Source organism: Nomia melanderi, chromosome 8 (assembly GCF_051020985.1).
Source record: "Nomia melanderi isolate GNS246 chromosome 8, iyNomMela1, whole genome shotgun sequence".
NCBI classification, from domain to species: Eukaryota; Metazoa; Arthropoda; class Insecta; order Hymenoptera; family Halictidae; genus Nomia; species Nomia melanderi.
In genome coordinates this window covers 7,360,057-7,387,521 of record NC_135006.1, presented here as the reverse complement: position 1 = coordinate 7,387,521, position 27,465 = coordinate 7,360,057, and the positions used below count along the sequence as shown (strand labels likewise).

The following is a 27,465-nucleotide window of genomic DNA, read 5'->3' as shown; positions in this document are numbered from 1 at the left end:
ACTATCGTTTATCATCTCAGCAGTTAAGAGGAACCGTACTTTCAACACATGTCGAAAACGTGGTAATAAACATTTCTACCAAACAGCTGTTTTGTGGATATTTACCCGTGAAGGGTAAAAATACATGAAGATGACACATATACATCACAGTATCAGCCGGAAGTGCTTGTAGGTGGATAGAAGCTTGTATATATATTTACTTTCAAACGACATTAGTAAGTAGTTCAGACAGCCATTATTTTGAGTAATTTGCAGTCACTGATTACATTTTGAAGAAAATTTGTATAAACAGTTTTTGTTTTTTTACAAGTATTAAAAGATTATACGGAGGTATAACGTTTAACGTTTCAAAACTTAATAGCGGGGATATTTGGATCAGGGTTTTATTATTTTTAAACAATGACATGTATATCTAGAAGAATTTGTGAGAACATTTCCTTGTTATAGCCCTCTAGAGGCACATTTAATAAACATTACCTTCGAATCGCAGCTTAAGGTTCTTAAGTCTGTGTTCAAATAAAATAAATAAATTCTATTATCCACAAACGGAAAGGGAAATCAGCTGTACTTCCGAAAATCTGACAAATCCGATGGGACTGAAAGTTTGCAAATAGCTTCATTCTGCATAAAAACAATGTTCGTGAAAGGGATTTTTTGTGATGCGAAGATTAAGATGCAAAATTTGGTAAAAAAGTATTTTATCATTTCAGTGTCAATCCCGGTAATTTCTGAAACTTTTATCACAAATGAAGTATAGGATAAACAGTGCAAGCTTATGGAACTCGGTATTACATGTTCTGAATTACCGACTGTGTAAAAAATCAGAGGTTTTGTTCTGCCCTCTACGCCTAGAGAGCGGTCAATAGAAAAACTACACATGACACAAAATGATCGTAATTGACCAAGTAATAAATATGGTAAGCCTGCATCAAACGTATCCGTTACAAATTACCATATTTCAAACTCTCAACGCGTGAAGTTACTCACTGTAGGTACGTAGTTTAAGTGTGTATTCAATACTTTTGATTTTAATTCTTATCGCTTATAGCGCTGTCATGCAAAACCAGCGTAAGTTGATATGACAGGGCGTGACACTAATACAGTAAGGAGGTCCAAGGACCCCCGAGAGCGCGAGACAAAAGTTTACATTGCTTGTACATATATACCTAAGTCTATCCGTATATCCCTTCTGTGCTTTTATGTTCTGATTAGTCTGATATTGCATCGATAGCTTCATTTCGCATAGGAAAATGTTTACGAGAAGGATTTTTTTCAATTTTAAAGTTAAGACGTAAAATTTTGTGAAAGAGCGTTTTACCACAGACGGTCTGCGAGTTCATGAAATTACAGGGAATGACACAAAAATGACAAAACATTTTTTGCGAAATTTTGGATCTTAACTTTCGAATAGACAAAGTTCATTCTCGCAGACATTATTTCCATCTAAAAAAGGGCTGTATGTTAATTTTTAGCTTAATCGTATTTAACAAGTTTTCGGAAGTACAGCCAATAAATGTCCTAAGTTTGTATTTAACCATCTATTTTAAATGTTTTTTTATTTTCAATGTATATACAGAATTGTTCATACACATTTCAGTGAACTACAAAATATGAATATAAATATAGTATTTAAAAATAAAATTTTATGATTTTCGTATCATTCAGGTGAAACGCTACTTAGTTTTACATAAATGTCTACTATTCCAAGAACTCCATGCGATGTAAGTAATATTTTTATTCTGGCATGAAATAAGATACGATATTTATTATTTACATATTGCATAAAAAATATATATACATATATAGAACAAGGAAGAGAAAGGATTTCAAGACGGAGTCACATTATTTCAAGGTGGCTTCCCCCTTTTTGTGAAACATAGCCGCACACAATGCATGGAAGGGGATACGATTGTGTGTCCACAAAATACTCATATGATTTCAAACGCGAACACATTCAGGGAATGTTCGAAAGTGCTTCAGTTTCCCGAAATTTCGTTTCATCCCCGTTGCGATAAACATTTGAGGTTTTTCCAGTGAATTCTGTTCGTGATCCGGTGGATCGTAGTGGCAAATATGATCTATCGATTGTTCCTGACTTTCATGATCTTCACTTATGGATTTTCCGTTGAAGATGTCATGCCATTGATCAACTGCTTGGAAACCCATCCGAACGTAAGCGCAAAAATTCATTAAACATGAATTTAATCCTTTACGGTTTCTTCGACGACCAATTAATTTTCTAGACGAAAGAGAAATTATATTTGCGACGAAAAAAAGCAAAAATTGATTTTGACTTAAAAGAAATTTATGATATTTTTATTTATTTAATTTTGTGATTATTGTGGCATAAGGGGTCAATGTAGAATTGGAAAACATTTAGAAGTGATTTCTTATTTTCGAGAATAATTGACACTACTTTTGATTTTTAATAGAATTATTCTTATCAATTTATAAAAGGATTAGAGTTTATTTTTTGTAAAAGTATTAGAATAGACCTTCTGCGCATCAGGTTTGTGTATCATGTACTGTGTATGTGTGTGAACATAAAACTCGACACAACCATTTAGTGTGTTAAGTTTTATACGGTTTGAAAATGATTATTTTTTCTTTAGTTGATATAAGCTAATATAATGATGAAATGATGTAATAATGAATAGTAGTATAAAAAAGTTAGTTATACGTAAAGATAAGATAAATATCGTGAAGAAGAAACACAATTTTTGATTATTTAATATCTTTTCGATAACCTATTTTTTTGAATAAAGTACGAAATGATTTTTAATTCTGTCAGATGATTTGTGATAACGTTCTTCGCTGCAACCCGAATAATTTTCCATCCGTCAGATACGCACATACTATCGTTTATCATTTGCTAGATCATAATGTATGTGGCAACTGTACAAATATAGACACGTTCAATTCATTAACATTTGACAGAAATTGAAGTCGAAACTGAAAATTCATATTTAATTAATAGAATCGATACGTTTCTTCCAGCAAAAGAATTGTAAATTGCATGGTTTGATATGTCAGTATATGTAAAAAAAATATATATATGTTATATAATCCAATAAACTCCATTTTTATATACAAATTCAGCATTTAAACATTATAAACATTAACTACTTACAATACGAAGATGATACTTCTTTGTTAGTAAACAATTGTAAGCTATGATATGAATCGAATAATAGCCGTTCATAAATTCCATCGAAATTTTATACAAAAGAGCAGTCAATTTCCTTGTCCTTCAGAACAGTTTTCGTAACGGGAGAAGGTCAACTATGTATTTGGAACGCATTGCAGATTCCGATAACGAACTGATCAAGATGGAGTATCATATCCATGAATCGATCAGATTTTTTCAAATTTCGTATATGTTTACCATATATACATGTATCAATATAAGCGTATGAGATCTTGATAAGAATACTTAAAGGTTGAATCGACTTCGAAAACGTGAGAGACCATTCAAGAAATTTTTATCTTATCATTTTGCGTACAGTAAAACTGTATTAATTTTTTTATGTGCTTAATAATAATTTTTGTTTTGTTTTTGTGGATCACTAGTAAATAAATAATTTTGTTATGAAATATAATAAAAATAAAATATTATATTGAGTATCCGATTTGTATAAGAAAATGTATTTAATGGTAACCATATTAAACATTTAATGCTCAGTATTATATGAAGCTAAAAGGACTTAATAGTTGTGCAAAAGTACAAAATATAATTTAGTTTACATGTGTGCCGCTACATAATTATTATACTTCTTATAGTTAACTTTAGAATTAAATATAAACGACTAAAGTCAACAAGTGATAATTACTCAAGATGTAATTCTAAGTTAAAATAATTTACGTGCATGAATGTAATGTACATTATAAGAAAAGATTGTGATATTGTACACTCTGAAGAATGTAAAAATACTCTTATAAATGGATTCAGACATAACAAAATTCTAGTATATTGACTATTGTGTTGTACCTTTCAAGGGTTTGTTATGATGATGTCATTGGCCCTACACCATATAGAAAATAGCTTCAGGTCTATTGTTATTTAAATAAAAGTAAAGTTGTTGGGTCAAGGTGCAAAGATAGCTTCGACTGAAAATGTACCATTATTTAAAAAAAAATAAAGAATTAAATACTTTCATTTTCTTATAGTAATGCAATAAAATATCTAAGTCTAGAATCAATTAATTACTTAATAAATTTTATTCAAATTCAGGTTATCCATAGTAGTTGTTTTCAATATGATTTATTCTCCTAATAATTCCATTAATTCGATCTTCAGTAATAAGTCACAAATTTGAACAACTTACCCTTATAATTTCGATGAATGTGAATATGCATTAGTCTATGAATTAATTAAAATTAATAAAATCAAACAAACATATGCTTTTGTGTTTTTCATAAGGAAGAGAGCAGATACATAAGTAAAATTCCAAAATTTCAGTTAAATTTTAAATAGCTGGTGTAAACTATGTATATGGTTTATATAATCATTCTTTTGACTTTCATAAGAAATTATGGAACTGTTCTGAATAGTGCCCTCTATAAGTTTTCTTTTATTTTTAATGGTTTTAAATGCATTTTACGTAACTGATGGTTAACGATATGAATCTGTCACTCTGATTAGTCATCATCATTATACATTAATTTAAATTGGACTAGATACTTTATACATGATACATCCATACCTATAGTGTCAATTTATATCCTGTACATTTTCTATTTCATATTTCTCATAATTTTTGTACAAATTTCTCAGCATTTATTTTACAGCAATTGTATATATCAACTTGAAATGAAATCTCATGGTATTTAATGCTTTTCAGGAAATGTCACATCTTTGTATCAATTACTTATACGACATTAATCGTAAGTATGTAAAAATAAAATATTTACAGTTTTACTATTATTATTAGATATGTACGCCAGTTTTATCCATTTCGAATAGTAAAGCATAATAGCAATTTTTATAGAAAGAAATTTCTAATAAATATTCAATATTTTAAGAAAATTATAAAACCTCGTGATAAAGATATGGCGATTGTAATATAAGAAATTAGCTATTTGTAATTGTTTATTGATTCTAACAAGAATAAAGTTTAAATCTTACTTAGATTATGTTTCAATAGTTTATCCAGAAGTGAACGAAAACACTGTAGCAAACGTAAGCCTTCATTGTACTGCTGCCAATTTGATGATGATCAAATTCAATTCTGGAATGTATATAATTGAACAAAATGTATCTGAAAACGTTTGGAGACTTGTAAATGTGGTAATAATAACAATAAAATATTAAGAATAATTAGTATCACTAATAACATTTAGAAGAGTATAGTGGGGATAGAAATGTATATTTTAATGTTTTTGTAAGAAAAATTAATTATGAAATTATATTAACAACATAAAGGACTAAATATTTTATAAATAATTATTTTTAGTTTCTATTTCTTTTTTTCTTTTATACGAACACATTAATTGAAAACAAAAACCAGCCATGTTATTGTATACTATACATAGTAACTTTATTTTACAGATCAATGGCAACATGATAATGTTTACAAATTTAACAGCGGGCACTAATTACCGATACCGCTTCTATAAATTAATCAAGAATGGAATTTTGCGGGCAGAAACAACGGATTCGTTTTCAACATACGAAGGTAACACGTGTTTTTTTGCAATTGCTATATGAACATTTAATTTTCTGAACTTGATAGATCTTAATAACAAAAACATACTGACATGATAAGCTTAAATTTCTGAAAATGTATCTAGTTTAATATAAAAATAACGAGTTGGAAGAATTTCGGAGAAATTTTGATTAATATCCAAACAATTATTTTATTTAAAATTTTCAAACAAATATCAGAATAGAACTTTTTTTGTTAATTTGTTCGAATTAAATGATACTAAACGAGAAAGGTAAGTGGTACACCACTTGACTGATTTTTGTAGACGAACCTATATTACTTACCAGCCTTCAATATTTCTTACTTATTCTCAATTTAGTAATTACCTCGTCAGCATACAATTTTCATCATTCTTACAGCTAACCGAAAATAACTACTAAATAAAGGTTTACATGTTACTGATAGAAAACATCAGAGTGAAATTTATTCTTCTGCTGTGAGATGTGTATCTGATTTGGTATCCGTAGAGTCCTTGATTCTATATCGCTGATTCTCATTTCAACAAAGCTGAATGCAAGTCAAAGTGTATTGTATGTCGGCTTGGGATGCTTATTCGATGTGACGTCTGATTTCAATTTTCGTTTAGAATAGAAAAAAAAGTTCGGGAATTTCTTTCCAGATCGAAGAATTCTTCCTTCGATTATTGTCGACTGAACACGGTCAATTATCTTGTTTGTTCTTCTTTTTTTGTTTTTAAGTAAATCAATATAATACATACGATAGATAGGTACTGTTCGGCGGAGAAAAGACGTTCACAGACGATCAGTTAGAGAGATAACGCAGGCCAAATGCACCTATAATATATTTTAACGAAAAGCTAAAGCAAAACGGAAGAGAATTGCATGTTGACCTGAAAAAAATAAATAATCTGTCGTTGAAAGAATCAGCATCATTTTGATTTTAAGATGACGTGTATACTTGTTGAACACAGTTAACTGTGTTATTGGCACATGGCAATAACAAAGGATGAAATCGAGATCGAATGCGATGAAGTGAGATTTAACGATGGAATACGAAATTGGTGGCACTATGAATTTTATTTTCCATCGTTGTATCTTGTTCCGTCGCACTCAGTCTCGCTTCCGTCTTTTCTTACTGCCGTGTGGCAAATAACGGTCACGTGTCGGAAACCGAGGTGACTCAAATATTGTGAATGGAAATACCCCCTTGCCACCCTGACCTTTTAGCATTTAGGACAGCTGACGCACAGTGGCCGATTTGGCCGTTTTAGGCGGCCAAAAGACAATTTCAAAAATTTCGCCTAAGCTGTAAAATTCTTGCTCCACGAGATAATTGAATATGTGAGGAATATGGTACAAATTGTTTTTTTTTTCATTCGTCCACTCATAAACTCGTGTGCTTTATAGAAAGTTCAGAGTTTTCATTGAGTACGATTTGCTCTTGTAATTATTCGAAACATTTTTGTGCGTTTCAAAGAAATTGTCTACACTTTGTTCTAAAATGAAAGTTTCTCAGGTAAATATATACTACATTTTTGATAGTATGTTATTATTTTGTTATGTATCTTTGTGTTATTATTAATACTTAAACGTGATTTATAATCAGTGATATTTCTACAATTGTAATATTAATACAATTGTAATAATTTCTATAACGCGACAAGAAGCGTTCGAATGTCCGGGCACGACTATATTCTCGTACAATTAATATTTATTAACCTATTCTATATTATTACATAATCGATTCCAATCATATATTTCTACCTATTGTGTTATTATTATTTATTATATGCTACATAAGGTAACCAATTCCATACAAATATTCAGTTTTCTATGTATGTGTATATAATTAACAATATTTAATATTTATTCACCTATTATTTGTTTTATAACTGATTTTTAAATATATTGAAAAAATTCAATATATACAGTGAGTCACAGCCAAAATCGTACATCACATATACGAATACGTTTCGTCTCGTGAAAAAGTTCAGGAAGGATATGGGGGAAAAAATATCATGAATCTATATTGTAAATGTATCTATATTTATTATGTAGTAGTATCAAAAGGAACAAAGTTGTCTAAATATAAAAAAAACAAAGTTACTATAATTCAGCCTGGAAAACGTCTCACAGCTAAAATCGTACAGTATATATATTTTGTAATATTCCCCAAGGGGAATCCCTGAAAACAAATGAAAATTATGGAACAAATGAAAGATTACATTGTTTGGCGTATTTGCAGTTTTCGTTTAGCGTCGTAAGGTTCGTAGTTGAAAAAAAAGAGAAAGATAGTAACAATGAAGCAGACAACGATAGAAGAGCGACAAATAGTTATAAGAAATTTTCAAAGTGGAAAAAGCTATCGTAAAATTGCGAAGATTATTGGTAGAAGGGCCAGTACTGTTCAGTATATTGTAAAACGATACCAAAACGAAAATAGAATAAGTAATGCGTCAAGAAAAGCTCCAAACAAAAAGTTCAACGCGTACGACGAAAGATGGATAGTACGAAAAATTAAAGAGAATCCGAAGATCAGTGCACCTAAACTTACTAATGAAGTAGAAACATATTTAGGGAAAAGTGTAAATCCAGAAACAATAAGAAGAATACTCAGAAAACATAATTTTCACGGTCGTACAGCTCGGAATAAGCCTCTTATAAACGAGAAGAATAGAAGAAAGAGACTAGGTTTCGCAAGAGAATATATATACAAAGATTTTGATTTTTGGAAAGAAACTATATTTACGGACGAAAGTAAATTTAACATATTTCATTCAGATGGAAAAATTACGGTGTGGCGTCGACCAAATGAGGAGTTTAAAATACAAAATTTAAACAGTACCGTAAAACATGGAGGGCAATCAGTAATGGTCTGGGGCTGCATGTCCGCTGCCGGAGTGGGTAACTTAGCATTTATCGAAGGTAACATGAATAAATATGATTACATAAATATTTTGAAAAACAATTTGAGGGACAGTGCCGAAAAATTAGGGATTTTGAATTCGTTTATAGTTTTATAACGACAAAATGTGGGTACTGTATAATTGCCCTAAAGTACTAAACGCACCTCCACAATCACCTGATTTGAACGTGATAGAGCACGTCTGGAATGAATTAGAGATTAGAATCCGGAAACATACTATTAAAAATAAAAATGATTTAAAAAGGGTATTAATGGAGGAATGGAGAAAAATTGAACCCAGTTTTACTGAAAAATTGGTAAAATCTATGCCAAATAGATTGCGTGCGGTAGAATGTAGTCGTGGGCACCCAACAAAATATTAATTTTTAATTTAAACAAATTGTTGGTCACTTTTCTACAAATGTACGATTTTAGCTGTGAGACGTTTTCCAGGCTGAATTATAGTAACTTTGTTTTTTTTATATTTAGACAACTTTGTTCCTTTTGATACTACTACATAATAAATATAGATACATTTACAATATAGATTTATGATATTTTTTCCCCCATATCCTTCCTGAACTTTTTCACGAGACGAAACGTATTCGTATATGTGATGTACGATTTTGGCTGTGACTCACTGTACGTGTGTTCAATTTTGGTCGACTAAAAGGCTAAATCGGTCACTGTGCGTCTTTTTTCTGCCGGATATTAGCAACAATGTATCTATACAGTTATTTGGCACAGACAAATTTTTTATTTATCTCCCACGTATTTTTTTTCCAGTCGATTATGAACCGTTAGCGGTGCAAAATATATCTTTGTTAAAACTAGAGGTGGATGAGAAAAATGGAGATCATTTACACGCCGATATTGCTTTTGAAGCAGCAACAGGTAATAAAAATGCGTCTGCAGGTGACAAGCGACATTTTTTTACGTATTTTATACAATTTAATCTCTTTAATTCTGCATTACGAGTGCTGAAAATTATACATGAAAGATAATCATTTTCTGACAACTGGAAATTACGTGTTGGCTTTAAATTTCTTATAACATTTTTAATACCACGTTCGATGACAAAAATGTGGATGCTTTGTGCAGAACTATTTAAAATTTAGTTCTTTCAAAACGTTCTTACGTATCGCGTTTAGAAATAAGTTATTATTGCTTCATACATTTTTAGATCGTTTATATTTTAGGTATGTTTAATTTGACATGTTGAATACACGAACACGTGTTAATCAACATTTAATGGATTTGATAAAAATAAAAGGAAAGTATTGTATATCCGAATACAATTTGAAAATACGTAAACATATTACAATTTCAGATCGAAGTTGCGATTATTATATATTACTTTGGAGTGAAGAACATAATTTAAAAGATTATGACTTGAGGAAGGTAGTTCTACTTATCACTGATATTATATCATGACTATCACGCGAAAACTGATCCTTTCGTTTCATAGGTAAGAGTCTTTCAGTTCTCAATAGGACAACTGGAATTCAATACAAATAATACTGTACACATCTTATCGGTTAACGAAGTTGGTGCAAAAATGAGCCCCAGAACGGCTATGGTTATCTATACGCCACCTTGTGTGGATTATTACAATTTAACCATTTGCGGTGAGAATATTCATTTTCAATGTTATGATTTTGTGAACATTCGCGAACCAATCATCGCTAACACTTTGTCGAAACTTGCTTGACACTTTTTTCACGTTTAGCGTATTAAATCGTATTGATATATTTAATTATTTTTAATGGCACGATAATGTGAAATATGGTTTATACGTTCATTAAAGATTCCAAGCGAAGCTTTCATACAAATTCAGTATCTTTTTAGCTCCTGACAATGTGAAAGGTTTACAAACTGAACACATTTATCGTTACGGAGAGTTCTACGATCTTAATATCACTTGGGATAAACCGAATCTAGAACCGGACAATTATACAATAGAAGTTCAAAGAAAGGAGGAATATGATCTGTTAACTAAAATTGTACCTGGCGTGAGTAAATCTTTTTGATTCTTTGTTTCACTCTGGATGTTAAATATTAATAACGGAAAATAGCATCTGATTTTGACTTAGAGATATTAAATAATATATGTACTTGTTAAATTTTTATTGAAATCTTCAGCGTGTGTCTGATAAAAACATTGCAAGGTAGACGGTTTATTTCGATGTCATTCGTTCAACCCTTATGTTGATAAATGAGAAGGAATATTAATAATCTTCTTTACAAATGAATAGGTTTCATTTAATTTATTTAATAGATTAAAAGAATTAGATTGTCCGATCGAACTATTTTATTTCTTACAGAATAGAACTGATGTTATATTTTCCAATGTAAAACTTGATTCCTATTACGAAGTGAGCATTTGCGCTGAGTCATTAGGTGGAATGAGCGGGATAACGTCAATCCTAAGACGTGTCGCCGGTAATGAAATATAATGTAACCTCTGTGTGTATTATATTAGTATTATGACAATATATTAAATTTACATAAATTTAATGCATGTATAAATTGTTATAATGACAGTCCACAAAATTATTAGTATTGTAATCGTTATTTTCTGACAGCTGTGTTTTGAATCACTCGTAACTTTCTTGTCGCAGTTGTAAACGAATTCTCTAACAAGGTAATGATAGTGACGATTGTGGTGATCACGGGTGTTGTGCTGTTTATTGGTGTAATTTATTTCCAATGTTACAAACGTAGAAACAAACACTTTACCATGGAATGCACGCATTTCGAGGTCAGTGTGCGAAAATGCTTCCTTTAATACGAGAAATTCGTTGTCAATATTATAAAAGTATTTGTTTTAACTAACTAGTTAACACATTGTATGCGGGAAACGTAAAAGTACTATCTTCATGTACCGTAGTACTAAAGTACTAAATAAATACTTGTATAACTTCATTAACATTTTTGACAAAAGTAGATAGTTGATTCCTTTTGCGTATGATTGAAAGTATTTCTATTTGCAATGGAAACTCTCGAAAATATGTTGAATAATAAATAAATGAATTGAATGTAACTGATATAAGTCGGAATGAACAAAATGGCCGGCACACAATGTGTTCCTAATAGTAGCTTTGGTGCTTTCACGGCTTCGATGTTTTCACCTTAAACAACCCTTAATAATTCATTGTTAAAATTTTTTAAAATACCTGTAATGTAGAATTTCGGTCAAAAGAACCAAGCCATAGAAACTGACATGAAACTGCTGCACACGGATTACGATACCGAATTTAATTGTAGTCGTTTGGTACACGACAAATACGAATTATGTCCAAAATTATTGAAGCTCAATCATGTAATCGGAAGTGGAGCTTATGGGGTTGTAAGACTAGGTTCGTTACAAGATAAATTTGGGAATTCAACCGATGTTGCAGTTAAAATGTTGAAAGGTGCAAGAAATGATTGTTTCGAGAAACAGTTTTAGAAACTGTATTGTCAAATGAATTTAAGGCAATTGAAGATTGTTATATTATAGAGAATCCAAGCGTGCAAGATATAAAAAATTTTCACAAAGAAATATTAATAATGAAATTCGCTGGACATCATCCAAACATCGCCTCGTTGATTGGCTGTTGCTTTTTGTATAATAAACCAGTCTTGGTCGTGGAATATTGTTGCAAGGGAGACTTACAGACTTATCTCAGAACAGTGAGTTATCCATCGTTACCTCTGTTTTTCAGAGGTTTTTAAAAAATCTTTTAATAAATAATTTTCAGATTTGGCAAAACATGATAGGCATTGCCTTTACTCACGGAGAACCGTTCGGACGTGATGTAAATTCGTTTACAGACAGCGGCATAGATCATTCTTCGAACAATTCAGGTATTTATTATTTGTTCCTTTATGGGCCACATAAAACAATAAATTAATTAATATCTGTCTGGGTATATTTTTATTTTTCATCTTTTCTTGCGTCAATAAGCTGGAAATGGGCCCAATTATCAAAATGTTAATGTAATTGTGAATCGTCTGTACGATATCCAACAAGGTAACTTACATTTTTGTGTTTAAAATTATATATTTATATGGATATTTTCTGTCTTGATGGTTACTGTATTTCTTCGTTACAGATGTAGCACGATGTACAGAAACCGTATCTGCACTTGACTTATTGAACTTTGCAAGGCAGATCGTTACGGGAATGGTAAAGTATATTTCCATTTTCATTAATATGTATATTTTCAAAGTATAATTTTCATTTTTAATCGCATTGTATGTTGAGTTCAGTATATATTAAATATGCAGATAAAAACTTTAATTTATAAGAATAATGAAAATACTTCTACTATTACCGTTGAAAATATACAATACGAATAAGAATATGAAATCAAGATTAACAATATAAATTTGTAAATGTTCATTTTATTCACTTTTACATAATTTTTCTTAAGAAGATGTAATTGACAATAATTTATTTTGGAATGACTTATCGTGTTGTAAGTTTCATTTATTCTTAATAATTAAATAATAATTTTCAGGAATTTCTATCTTCCAGTCGAATAATACATCGGGATTTGGCTGCGCGCAACATTTTAGTCTGTGCAGGCGCAATTGTAAAAATTTCTGACTTCGGCCTCAGTCGTGATGTTTATCAAGAAAATTTGTATAGAAAACAAGGGAATGGGAAACTTCCCTTAAAATGGATGGCAATTGAAGCTCTAACGCATCAAATTTATACGACTCAAAGTGACGTGTAAGTTATTTGGAAAAGATTTTCTAAACAAGTAGTAAAACATTTTAATCATTGAAATACTTTAATGAATAGTAGTTTATATAACAATTAAGATACCTATTGGTATCTCCACGTTACTAAAGATTAAAAGAAATCGTTAGTTATTAAAAAACTTTGCTTTCTATTTTTGTCTTTCTTCATTCATACAAGTAAATACGTTTCCACCTTTTTTTTAATTGAAAAATCCTGCGTAAGTTTCTTCTTAACACACGTATAATTCTTCTAGATGGTCTTTTGGTATTTTACTGTGGGAAATTGTTACAATGGGCGCTCATCCATATCCTGACGTTTCTATGAATGCGATTTTGAAGTTTTTAAAATCAGGCTATAGAATGGGACGGCCATTCAATTGCAGCGTTGAACTGTGCGTAAAATATCCATTCGAATCCTTTTCAGAACTTCTTTGAAATGTAATCGTATGATAGATATTTTTCAAAAGCTCCAAAGATTCAATAAGAAAGAAAGTGAATTTCTCAACTGTACTTATTAACTGAGGTCTTAGACATTTTTACGCCACATCAACATTGTTGTGGAACACTGAAAGATGGATAAAATGTTCGATAAACTGTTGATATATTTATTTTGCTTATCGTAGGTACGACATTATGCTCTCCTGTTGGAACGTAATACCACAAAGTAGGCCCACGTTCACTCAACTGGGAGAACGTTTGGACACGCTGATTTGCGATCAATCCGATAACGAATACTTGATCATAGATAAGATTTTGTGCGACGATCAAGATCAGTACCGGATAATCGAAGAATAAACTCGCAAACTTGTGCAACAGTAAAATCATGAGAAATCATAGCATGCGAGTTAAGTACATAATGCATTATTTAAACGACACGAAAAAAAGAAAATGTAGAACAAGGTACAACCGTCCTCCATGTCGACGGTTCGAAGTATGTATTACCATGTGCAAAATGATTTATTTTCTAATTATACGTACAATAATCTGTGGTATAACTTCTTTCATATACATATGTGTGTATATACAATATCTTACTCTCGACCTTAACATATTGCGTACGGGTCACAAGATATCTCGTATATAGCAAACCGAACTTTGCGGCCGGGTTACAAAGTAATCTCGTTTTGTTTTTTCATGCGCGCGTATCGCGACTCAAGAAATTTGAAATGAACTGTTTTTCCCGTTACGTTAGAAAAAATAATAATTAATCGATTTAATTTTATTTGTATAATTAATAATACTTAAAATGTGAAAGAAAGAAACATATAGTAATATTTAAGAATACTTTACAAATGTGAATTCAAAAAGTGCCTATATGCATTGCACAAAGTTTTTTTGGAACGCTCAGAAATATGCGGGCACTGAAAGCGCATTAAGCGAGCAGAGTGCCGTACGCAATGTGTTAAGAACGCAGGCGCAAAATACATAAAAATAACTAAGGCTCTCCCGTGTTTCTTCGTAGTTACTTGTCTGTCAGTAACAATATTACACGCAGCATGCACAAGCATGCCAATTCTCTTGTTTACTTCTTGTTTTCTCCTCATTTACTCGATGATTAATGATCGTTCCTCTGATCATTGTGTTCATTCAACCGATCCATTCAAGAGTCTCCTTTACATTTTTGTTCCTAAAATCGATCGACGAGTCGAGCGCGTGCAAGCAAACGAAAATTGTTTAGTGCAGTGCTGCAAGGGAAACGAATGACTCTACGAGGAACTCGGTAGCTCGTCGGTCTTATAAATGTTGCAAATATAGAAGTTTCTGTCGGTTTAGAGGAACTGTATCATGTTTTGTTTGCTGTCGATTGCTTCCATGGATGCCGAAGACGCCCGACTGGTCGATCAGCAAGTAGCAAAAGTCTATTACGAACGGTGGACATTCCTAAAGCAATTGAAGAGTAATGCAACATGCGGTATTGTATCGAAGCTGCACGGATGTTCAAGACCGTTGAATCGATCGCCCTGTTAGAATACTAGAAATTGATATGAAAAGGAGAATTCTTTTCTCCTTCCTACCCAAAGAACTCTATCTAACCCCTATTTAACTCTAAACCAAGGAACGCTATGCGATAATAATCGTTTTTCGAATATAATAATCGCCGAAAAGTTTTAGCGCTTTTTCGGTCTGAAGCGTAAATTAAGAATAGCGGTAAACATAATACAAATATAATACATAACAATTTAAGAAAAAAACAAACAAGAAAGGAGCAAGAACACACGCTTCACGGAAACAATGAGCAAAGTGTACGCTCGACTCTCCGGTTACGGTGATCGTGTTCGTCTAAAGCTTCATTTGCAATCGTTTATCTTGTTAGCAGGCATTCTTGGTGTTTTTGTTTCTTTCATAGAAAATTTGTTAAAAAATCAATGGACATGCGAACCACTATGAAAAAGTAACAGTATGCCGTATGTATACAATAAAATGGTTACCTCGAATCCTTTCTAAGTATAAAATAATGGATCGTATTTGTTCTTCTATTTATATGAATAGACTTAAAACGTTTCTCGATAAGAATTTCTCGATGTGTTCGAAATAAGCGAATACATTTTGCTGTACCGGAAAATGCGATTATGTAGTCTGTAAAAGTTTGGAGGGAATGTAATATGTACATAAACGTTCCGTGTAATGGCTACGATAATGTGAGAAAAGTAAAATGGCGGTGATATATACAGTTGTGAACATTCGAAATTTTGACTGAATGAATATCGCGGTAGGTTGTAAATATCTAAACGTCTTTCAAGAAGTACTAATCGCATTTAGATACAGCAACAATGCTTCAAACATTGCATACGTTAGTTTTCCGTTCGAAAGGAATGTGAATCCTTCAACTCATATCTCCTTCATATCAGAAAAACAATTCACGCACATGGTTACCCATTACATTCTCATCACGATTAATATGCTATCACAGAGAAAATTGTTGCACTACATATGAAAGATTCTGTTCTACGTATTTTCCTTTTTTTTTGCTGGTCTTAATTTTAATTTTGTAAGGGGATGTAAAATCGTTTCTCCGATCTTTAAAGAGTACAAGTTACTTATTCTCATTAGAAGTTTGATAAACGAATCTGTGCCTTAATCTCTCATACGATACAGATGAATTCACTCGACAACGTAAGTTCGTTTTGATGGTAAGCAATAAAAAGTTGCGTCGGAAGAGTTGCTAAATTACAAAATAAGTGTCCGTTTACAAAAACCGTTGAAAATCGACACAAGAGATTTTTCTCGTTCAGATGTGTATTTTCCTAGAAAAATTTGTTTAGTAATAGACTTTCATTGAATACTATCTTTTGCCACACATTAACGCCGTAAAGAATGACATTACTTACATGTAATTTGCTTATACAGCATAATAAAGAGTATCATTATATTTATATATGTATATATATATATGTATATATATATATATATTCATAATAATCTTAATATAAATGTAAATTTAACAAAAACATTCGATTGATAAATTCCTTAGTTTAAGGACCCGAAAATCACAGGCAATGTAGTCTTTACACCGGTATGACATACCGATAGGAATTTCAGGATCGGCATTTTTACCTGCCTCTTGTATTTACTTGCGATGCTACCTATATCAGATATTATCGTTCCTGTTAATTAAGCTATCTTCTTTGTCCACTGGTGGTGGACCGGTGGTTATAGTGGTACTTGGACCAGCCGTTAAATAACCAGCAGACACCGGCGTTCCAGCTGTATATTATAATTTTACATTGAAGTATATTGTCGTACACATTATTTAAGTTGTTAATTACTTAATGTTAGTTAATATAAAACATTTGTATATCTTACCAGTAAGGTAACCAGAGTTAGTAGCATTAGAAATGAATAGATCATGCCGTTGATCTTTGTATTCCGCCCAAACACTTGATTTCTCTAGTATAGCATTGACTTTTTCCCCTAGCAACAAACTTCTAGTCATAGCTTTCAAAGCTTTAACTATTTGAGCTTTGGTTGTTGCAGGATTTTCAATAGCATCTAATCGTCCCTCTAGTATGTTTAATAAATAGGGTACCATTTCAGCATCCAAAGCCTAAACATTCAAATTTAAAGAAAACATAATACAATATAATACAGGCGAAAGTATAATGTATAAACTTAAAATATTAATTATAGTGACACTAGTAGAAAAATGCCAATAAGAATAGTAATTTCTTATGCATAATGTACTGAATTTTTAACTCACTTGTTTTATAAGTCTATCTTCGTTAGTTGAGAATAACCTATTTAATGTCTCGCATGCTATTGCTATCATATCCCTCCTAGATTGCATCGCATGTTTCAATGGGCTTATGCATTCAGTTTGACAAATGGATGATATACAAATCTAAAAGTTTATGATTTACACGATCATATTTATTTAATATTAAAAAAAATTATGTCACTCACTTCACTGGTCGCTAATTGATGAAGTATTAATATCGCAGTTTTATACACAGATGGTTGATTATTTTGTATTGCCATTTGCCGACAAAGTCTAGGTATATGTCCTAACGATGGAACTTGGTCGGCTAAAGTTGGTTGTGCTTGAAGTAAACATACTAATGCTTGTGTTGTTAATTCCAACATGTCCGACTAATTAAAAGAATAATATATTTTTAAAATATTAGATACTGTGAAATACTGATGAAATTTCTTATTTATGATTAGTTAAATTTGAATATTACACTTACATCAGGTTTTTCTTTGGACATAAGTGTTAATGTGGTATCCATAAGTTCGCTTAAAAATTCTTTAGGTTTCCTAAGAGCCCATGCAGGACTAGCTACAAATAATCTCAGATATACACCACCCACTACGGGCTCACTTGTTGCGATATCAATATTATTCTGAGTATCAGGTAACTTTAATATTGCATTGGGATTTCGCCTTTGCAATGCATAATATCTGTAAGAAATTATGTATGGTACTGTAGTGACAGTTTCATTTCAAATTAATATGTTAAAACAGCATTCACATACTCCTCTTTTAATTCGGCGACAATCCTTGAGACTTTAGCTTTGGCATTATCATCCCAAATTAGTTCAGGATTCTCATGTTTCGTTTCAAACATGTGCACGCATTGTTTAGGAACATCCCGAATTGCTTCACTAAATAATCTAGGCAGAAATTTGGATAGATCTAATTTTACTTTCGGACCCGCCAACTTGTCGGACGACATTTTACCAAGCAATTCAGCAGCTGTTTCACGTATTTGTGTGTTACTTGAATTACAGAATAAATCAAGAATATATACAACAGCACCTAAACATTTAGAAAAATATTGTTTTCGGGAGATTATACGAAGAAATATGGAATACAAAATCTACTATATCACTATTCACCTTTAGATAGTGCATCCTTTACAATTTTTGTAGAACTCATTAGGGCATATAATGTTTCTAGTATAAGAAGTTGACACTCCTTTAAGGTATTTAATGATAATAACAAATATACCATAACTTCATTTGCCGCAATATCATCCACACACTCTTGATTCCTTGTAACACTACTAATCACCTCCAAAGCATGCTTTTGAATTAATTTGAAATTATTACTATTTAAAAGTCCAAATAATAATCTGAAATGCCCTATGCATTGTAATTCTATTCCTGGATTATTCTTGATCACATTTCTTAAGGCTTCTAGAGACATGACAATATGTTTTAATTTTCTTTGATCTTTCTTAGCTAGTGCTACATTTCCTATTAATGTCAAGTATTCCCATGAGTCCGACAAAAAGTCAAGTAAATTTATTGTAAAGCTTTTAGGATTCTGCAAAATATTTGTGGTTCGTTATTTTATTATTTCGATATTATTTAGAACAAAAAAGAATGTGTTACCTCTATCGGAAAAACAGGCTGCTCATTATATACTTTTACGAAAATCTCCCCAATAATAAGTTCATCTGCATGAGAACTATATTTAAAATCGCTAAAATCATGCTCAAAGGTTTCACTTCCATTTAATCTTTTTTGTCGTTTAGCTTCCAAATATTCGTTTAATTCTGCTCTTGTTCCGTTGTCCCAAATTAGATATGGATTTGAACAATTTGAATTCAAAATTTTCAATATTTCCTCCGGCTTGTTTTTTCCAAGTTGCCGTGCTAAGTAAGGTGTTAACAAACTTTCTAAAGCAGCTACCGTAACTGGATTAACAGGTGTTTCATTTTCTCCGGTCATGTAACCGCCTAATCTAGCACAAGCCCGTACAGCCAATTTAGCTAAATTATTTGCCACTTCTTGACGATTTTCGTCTTGATTTCTCTCAACGCCACCTTCTTCCAGTGTATAATCGTAATTAAACATAAACAGCAATAAATGCCACAAAGCACCTGATTGTAACAATTGCATTTGGAGTACACTGTCTGTAGCAAGAGAAGAGATGCACTCTGTGGCCACTGAACATAATTTTGTTAAATGCTGCACAAAACGAAAGTGTAAAAACATCGATACAACTATTAAATAATTATCTTCAATCATTGAATTAAAAACTAATACCAACCTTGAAATGTAATATTCTACAAATATCTTTAACCAGTTGTGGCAATTCAATAATTCTATCTTTGCAACCCCTAAACGAGCCAGCGACCGCGAAACATCTTGTTATATGCATACAAACTTGTACTGCTATATCATTAGGTTTGCTTGATTTATTTAAAACAGAAACACATCGCGTATAAGCTTCCAATAAAACATCTAATCCCCCTTCTCTACGGAGCTCCTCCGCGTTCAATGCAGAACACTGAACTGTATGATATGCTAGTTCACTGGCAGCGGCTAGTAACGGCGCGGACTTTGAAAACAACTGTTCATCATCTGTTTCTAATTTTATTGTTTTGATTAGTTGAGGATAACCGGCATATTTATATGGTCTAAGTTCGTCAGAATATCTATGGAATAGGATGCTTTGTGTTCTCAAAATAAGTACTATGTTGTCAGGATTCGGACCATCGGTAGCCCAACAACTCCGACTACATAAGAACTCGTATGCTTGATTAACTGCTTCGAATTTATCCTATGAATAAAAGTATACTTTTTTAAAATACCTCTTCTTTGTTATTACTTAAAATTCGAAGATAACTTACTCTTCCTTGAGGATTTTTATCAGGATGATACATTTGTGCAAGTTTATAGTATGATTTTCTCACTTCAGCCTCATTATGCTGTTTTCCATGAGACAACTGAAGAACTTTATAAGCTTCGTCCACTGTCATCAACGGTGGTTTTTTCTCTACTTCCTTCTTCCATGTGTCTAATACATCTTTAAATAGTCGTACCTAAATATTACATCGTACCATATCAAATGTGCACCAGAATCTTATGCATAAGCATTCTATAATTATTTGCTTCAACCACAACTTACTGGTTCAGGAATAGGCCATTGGGGGAATTTAACGGTATCACAAAGATGACGTAGATAAAATATTTGACAGAACAATTCTTTTTCTAATTGTGGATATCTGACTGCAGGTATAGCAATGTACTGATATCTTGCCATTGTGTGGCTTCGTAACTTTGGAGAAAAATCTGCAATATGTGTTGCTATCTTTTCTATGAGCATTCTTCTCATTTCAGCGTTCCAAATAGCTTCTGGCGTGTCGAAATCTCCGAGAAATATTTGTGCAAACTTTTCTGCGCCATGATTTTCTAAATAACTCACCATCGCATCGGGCAATAACTGTCCAAGAATACTTCGCTGCATGATATCAGACGCGACGTTCTTGAAAATAAGGTATACAATAATTACTTAGCGTCTTTTAAGTAATAAAAACAAATACTACAAGCTATACCTACATCATCACTCCTAAATGCTTGTTTCGTGTGTGTTAATTGCAAAAACCGTGCTATCGGTAAAACATTAGAACCAGTATACATTAATATGAAATAGAATATACCGGTAAGATAGATTTTTGAAACATCTGCGTTATCCCGCATTATTTCACATAATAAAGTAGCTACTTTCTCAACTAAAACCGGATCAAAGGTTAATAAAAGTTGAACAATGTGAGGTAGGCACTGAAGATCAGATAATAACCGCTTCATGCGCGGTAAGGGTCTGATTACCGCGTCATCAACATCCCTACTTGGAAAATATTCACACATTTTGATTAAAATATCTAGGATTAACGTTGCCAATTCACTTTCATTTATTACTGGTGATCCTTTTGCGACTAATGTCCATTTCAATTGTGGGACTTGTGAAATCATTCGCCACCCGTCCAGTCCTTGTGCCCAAACTTTTGTTTTGTATGTAATTTGATTTGTTAAATACAACTCTTTCAAATCCTTCAAACTTATAGGACCTTTCCGCTGATCGCCATCGTTATAATACCATTCTTTTTCCATTATTTGCTGCTGCTGTGGTCCTGCTTCTATTACATTAGTTTGCGTCGGTACAACTGCTCGTGATGTATGTAAATGAGCTAACGTCAGTAGATCTACCAATGTGCGTACTCCATTTTGATCCATTATGTCTTTTACATTTCTCCTGTGCAATATGAGTTTATTTATAAACATGACTAATCTATCACGTTCCATTCTGTCCGTACAACGTTCCAGCATGCCTACAATATATTTTGTATCCGAAAATGGACCAATATCTTCATAATATCGTTCATATACTATAGTCATTGCTTGCAAGCAAAGGCACTTCATTTCAACTTTTGTTGTTAATATGAATCTATGGTACAAGTCATTAAAAAATTCATACCTACAACAAATGTCATTGAATTACTTGAAACCTAGAATAATGTTACATTAAAATGAAAATTAAATTGCTACACATACGATTTTCTTATTGGACTATCCGGACTATCTTTTTCCAACAAAAGCCTTAAGTAATAATCGCCAATTTTCACCTCGTCTGACAGGCACTGATACTGTACTTCAAATTCTCTATGATTCCAAGCAATTAGTGTCCCACCAGCCAAATCTTTATCAGAACAGAATGCGCGAATTTCATTTTCAAGTGCTGTTCTTAATTCCTCTCGTGTTTTATGGTTCCAAATTAAATTTGGCAGCGAATGATCCTGATTGAATTTATAATAAAACAAATTCCAATTCGCTTCTGATTTGATCCTTTCCCTTCGTTTCCTTAATACTATTGGACGTTCTTTAATTTTTTCTTTGCGCTCGATGCCGATCCTGGCTCCCCAATGTTGAAGAGCATGTTCCACGTGTTTCTCAACCACGCGCATTTGGCGCTCGATCGCAATCCACTGTGGGTTCTTCTTATTTTTCGATGCATGATCTATTGCTATTTTTAAATTGTCACGATTGTTCAATCTTTCTTTCTCAAGAAAAGACTCGGGAACCTTCTCATTGGAGTCTAAGTAATTTAATAAACCAACAGGCTGTACAAATGCACAATGAACATAAACTTAAATATTTTCAGTTTAGCAATTTAGTGAAAATAATATCGTATGTTCAGTCAATAATGTTAATTTACCATGATTCTTTTTAATAAACCCATAGCCGTAGGATGTCCTGTAACCCAGAGTCCTACAAGATGCCTGCATAACTGTCTATGTGTTAATAGTCTACCATCAGTGCCAACAGTGAAAAGACTATTTAGTAAATGTCTTGGCAAAGCTCCTTCAGCAAGTGCAAGTTCTTGCATTTTTGCTGCAACTTCTGGAGCACCTTCTTCAATAATTGCTCTCATTATTAAGCCTGCACCTTTGACGATAGCTAGCGATGGATGTTGAAACAATTTAAAAAGGGATCTGCCTCTAGCAGCAACCATTTCTAAGAGGTTGTCAAAATGTTTTCCATCAGTTGTTTCACTGTATGGTACACATAGGGCAAAAGTCAGAAGATCAAGCATGGCAGAAACTACCAGAGCGCCTGTACCATGATTCTAAAATATTTAAAAGTATAGTAGTATCTAAGAAAATCTTGTATACAAAAGAACAACTATTGTAAAACATAATAACAGAGTTTTTGAAAAATATTTTGAAGAGTAATATAAATTCATCTTTTCTACACTTACAATATGATTGATCCACATATCAAGTAAACTTTCCAAGAATTTGTTACTGCTGAGAAGACTACTTTTATTTAATTGTTCTTGTCTTAAGTCACAATCATCATGCATCGGCTGCATAAGAGCACAAATGCAATCTATAGCAGCCTGTGTTACACCGTAATCTTGCCTTTTTAAAGCTTTTACAACTTTATGACCAATTGATTCTCTGAATCCAGGAAGTGTAGTAAATGCAGTGAAACCAATTTTACTAGCAACTAATCTTCTCAAACAATGAAACTGTGCCTCTATTTCGCCATTTGTTTCTAAATCTCTGTTGACTACCCCATTTAGAGCACTGAGAATAATTTTATCTTTATTTTCAGTGAAAAGACCCTGTAAGTAGTTTAGCATCACATGATGTACTTTAAGTTGTAACGTTGTTACAGTCCATTCAAGCGGTGTTACATCCTAGACAAAAAAGAAAATGTACTTTGAATTTACTATGATATTTATTTATTAAAAAAAGTACATGTTACTCAATGTTAAGCTTGCTAAGCTTTGAAAACTCTATACAGGCCTTGATCAAATAACATGCATAATTTCTTACAAAGAAATAAGAAATGGGCGTAAAATCAAATTTGTTCGCCCTAAACTTACTTTTTCGAGGAAATCAAGTTTAAAAATCCACGGTGTATGTATATAGTTATAGCTAAAATATGTTATAACTTATAACATCCATTTTGTTTATAAGTCCTACAGCGAATTGCATATGCATGTGGTGGATTTTCAAATTCGATTTTTTTCGAAAACTAACCCTCGGACGAAAAAATTTTATTCTGCATGTTTTCCTTATTTTTTCATAAGAAATCACTTCATGTTCGGTTTTACATATTATCCGCCTAGCCCTCGTATAAAATCTGCGACACAAAGAGTAGTCAGTAATACTGAAAAGCAAAATATAGAAACTGTATAATATTAAAAATTATTTTTATATACAGATATTCATTAGTAATTTAAATTTAAATTACAAAATGACATTATTCAAGTTACTTTAGCTAAATATAAATATTTTCTCTTTCTATAACTTTTGTTATAGCACAAGTGTATTTTAATGCATTATTGTCATTGTTATTACCGCTTCAATGTACTGTATTGATATGAACATTCACATATTAACGAATATACACACAAGATTAACATTATTTAAGTTCAATGATAAATACATATAATAAATAAATATATATGTATATATAGTCTTACATCTTGGGTCACAGAATAATTCAGACCACTGTAGGGAATGTTTGCATTAAATCTTTCCAAAATTTCAGCAAATGTACGTCCACTAGGTGGTTGGTGTAAAAATTTAACATGAGATGTTTCAACTTCTTCATCAACTGGCAAATTCAGAGGTCCAAGTCTTTTTCCTCGAGGAATTGGATACATTCTGACATGAACATCTCTGTTACCAGATGCTCTAACACCATCCAATAAAGATGCCAGTAAAGAATCTCTATCTGTTGCAGTGTAACTGCGTGACTGATTATTAAGGTATTGTATAGTGAATAGTTGTGGGTTTTCATTATCACGAATCAAAGCAAAAATGTCTGACAATGGCCTAAGAGTACAAATATTATATGTTTGAGGATCTCTCTCCAATAAACAAGTGTCAGAGAGACAAAGAGTTCTTCTTTGTGGATCTATATGTCTAGATGAATATTTGTGAACAGTAAACTCTGAAACACTTGTTATATGTTCATCCCCACTAAATTTGCCCAATCTTTGAGCAACAAAATCATCTAATTTGATTGGTTCTTTCAAAACTTTTATTGTAATGCCTAAATTATTCATAGCTGAATCATGTAACTTTTTCTTAATTTCTTCCATGTGTTGAGAAGCGAATAGATGTAAACGTCCAAATCCGCCACATACAATTACAAATCCATTAGGATAATCTTTCATTGTGGCAATTCCTTCAAAATCTTTGTAACAATAACTGGCTAATACCATGTTAGTAGCTGGATCTAATTGGTCAAGACTAAATGGCGTTACTTCTAATACAACAGGTAATCTTGTATCGGACCAATGATGTTTGTAAGCTTGGTATCTCTGTCATAAGAAAATATATAATTTAATCAAATTAAAATTAAATAAATTATTTCATAAAATAAAGGAAAGAATATATTCATCATTCCTTACTATTATAGCATTATTTAAATTTTTCTCATTTATAATGCAACGCAGAATAGTTTAATCAAAATGATACTGCCATATGGCTAGATTGATAACATGCCTGGTTAAATATCAGTTCTACAACTTTCTCTGATAAGCTTTATATAAATTACATATAACTCACCAAAATTTCTTTAGGTTTTTCAACGAATTGATTCCTATACTTAAGAGCCTCAGTTAATAAATCAGCTCTGTATTCTGAACTAAATTTCATATTGTCAACTTTACGTTCTTTGCGCATTGTTATGCTAAATTCATGCGAGCCCAACTGATTTCTATTTGTCGGTTGCACACTTATAAAATCTGAGTATTCCCATTTGTTTGTGACTTCTAATGTAGTAGGATTATATGTTGTTATACCCATGGATCCAATTGAGAAAATACGTTTGTACCTATAATGTAAGATACAAATGTCATCTTTGACATTATAATAATATTCCTGAGAATATCTGAAGTAATTAATAGTACAATGTATTCTATAAATATTTCTAAACATTTTTAATTAAATAACGAATATTTTTATTAAATATTTCAAATATTAGCTATGGAACCTTGTTAATCCCAATACATGTACATAAATAATGTGTGATTGACTATTTTTAGATAGCAATATACTTCTTTAGTACACACTAGATTATCACACAATATTAATACAGTATATTACTTTATTATAACATTTAAACTTTAGATAAATAAAAGCATAACAACAAGTTGTTTTATCATATAAACGATTTGTTACATGTATCTGTTGATAAAGTATCAATTTTATTATTTACCATACATGCAATTACAAATTGTTACACTAGAACAATAAATTAGTGAAACTTTCAATGCGATATAACGATCAAAGAAACATATACTTACTTTCCCTTCCACGAGTGTTTGGTGACCAGAAAGCACGCCACATCCTGGTTATCCTTTATCGGCATCATTGTAACATGTCCTGACAATGCAATACGTGTATTATTTTGAATAATGTCTGAACAAAACACTGATTACTATCTGTAAAAGACGAGTAGCGTAGGAGGAACATTCGCATACGAATTGAAAAGAAATCACACGGAAGTCATCCCCGAAATGGCGAATACGGGCAATATGAAATACAATTGAACTGTGTTCACGATATTTACACTCGTCGTATAAATGAAGGATATTTAGGCACTGTTCGATAGCATTTCAGCCAACAAATGTCATTTTTAACGGCTCCATCGGACTGGGAGCGGCCATGATGCTCGGGGGTGTTAACAAACAGCTGTTTCCAGATGGCAGAGTAGTCAGAACAGAAAACTTGTTTCATTTGCATATACACACTCCTGTTTTTTCCCGCTCGCTTAATGTACTTTTTATACAGTATTTAGTTTTTTTAAAATTGTTTTTTAACAATAGAGATATACATTTCGAAGGATAGAGTGGAAGGTAAAGAATAGTAATATTAAAAAGAAGAATGGAATAAAATGATTTAGTTCTTATTATTGGTGATATTTATTATGCTATTTACAAACCGTAAACTTCGTAGTGACATTTATTCATGTAATGAAATCATTCATGTTACGTGTCACGCAATGAATGAATGTGTGCGAAATAATGTGACTAGAGTTTACTTCAAAATGTGAATAGACTTTAATATTTCATTGTATATAAAAGTTATCTTTTATATCTATTTATATTGTAAATACTTTTATTTGTAAAATAACAGTGCAATTTAAATATTTTTAATTAAAATTGTTGCATTATGAATTGTGTTTTGACGAAAAAAATTCAATTGAATTTTTATATTTAAATAGAGGTTATATAAGTTCCTTGTTATTTTTGTTTATGAATTGTTTTGTTTACGTAAAAAAAAACATAAAAGTTTATACGTTTCGTTGCGATATATGTTTTTTTACACAATTAATTTTCAAATTCAGTTAATTTCAGGAATCTCAGGAAATTATAGTTAGTAGAATTGTTATACTTAAAAAGAAAAGAAAAATAT

The 27,465-nt window shown here is 31.7% G+C and overlaps 3 protein-coding genes across 33 annotated transcripts in view; 2 read left to right on the top strand and 1 right to left on the bottom strand.

Moving 5' to 3' along the window:
- Positions 1-123: 123 nt before the first annotated feature.
- Positions 124-16,238, top strand: LOC116426431 (tyrosine-protein kinase receptor torso-like). 17 transcript variants are annotated; one of them, XM_031975351.2, is made up of 20 exons: positions 124-215; positions 1,666-1,721; positions 1,807-2,172; positions 4,842-4,884; positions 5,130-5,287; positions 5,549-5,675; positions 9,357-9,464; positions 9,901-9,971; positions 10,039-10,198; positions 10,419-10,582; positions 10,895-11,012; positions 11,192-11,331; positions 11,758-11,986; positions 12,073-12,245; positions 12,314-12,419; positions 12,520-12,585; positions 12,668-12,741; positions 13,076-13,290; positions 13,556-13,693; positions 13,925-16,238. In XM_031975351.2, the coding sequence occupies exons 3-20, from the start codon at positions 2,074-2,076 to the stop codon at positions 14,094-14,096; spliced, it is 2,361 nt and encodes a 786-aa protein (XP_031831211.1). In that variant the 5' UTR covers positions 124-215; positions 1,666-1,721; positions 1,807-2,073; the 3' UTR covers positions 14,097-16,238. The 17 variants fall into 17 exon arrangements, with proteins under 17 accessions (XP_031831211.1, XP_031831224.1, XP_076226452.1 ...); XM_076370337.1 differs by lacking the exon at positions 124-215 and adding an exon at positions 880-992; XM_031975352.2 differs by lacking the exon at positions 124-215 and adding an exon at positions 881-992 and having other exon boundaries at positions 5,145-5,287.
- On the bottom strand, positions 14,240-26,967 carry Rme-8 (receptor mediated endocytosis 8). Of its 2 annotated transcripts, XR_004234908.2 has the most exons (19): positions 26,355-26,967; positions 25,615-25,882; positions 24,522-25,367; positions 23,286-23,654; positions 22,743-23,153; positions 22,082-22,647; positions 21,089-22,004; positions 20,658-21,014; positions 20,380-20,571; positions 19,797-20,309; positions 19,136-19,714; positions 18,638-19,067; positions 18,275-18,557; positions 17,987-18,200; positions 17,703-17,888; positions 17,500-17,640; positions 17,106-17,346; positions 16,631-17,006; positions 14,240-16,546 (listed from the first exon to the last, which is right to left on the bottom strand). XR_004234908.2 is itself a non-coding variant. In XM_031975340.2 (18 exons), the coding sequence occupies exons 1-18, from the start codon at positions 26,420-26,422 to the stop codon at positions 16,891-16,893; spliced, it is 6,696 nt and encodes a 2,231-aa protein (XP_031831200.2). In that variant the 5' UTR covers positions 26,423-26,967; the 3' UTR covers positions 14,240-16,890. The 2 variants fall into 2 exon arrangements, 1 of the variants encoding a protein (XP_031831200.2); XM_031975340.2 differs by having other exon boundaries at positions 14,240-17,006.
- Positions 26,674-27,465, top strand: part of LOC116426432 (angiogenic factor with G patch and FHA domains 1) — a 66,480-nt gene continuing 65,688 nt past the window's right edge. For 6 of the 14 annotated variants that reach the window (XM_076370349.1, XM_076370351.1, XM_076370353.1 and 3 more), the window contains exon 1: positions 26,914-27,425. The gene's annotated coding sequence lies outside the window, so the exon portion shown is untranslated. The other 8 variants (XM_076370348.1, XM_076370345.1, XM_076370347.1 and 5 more) reach the window with 8 other exon arrangements.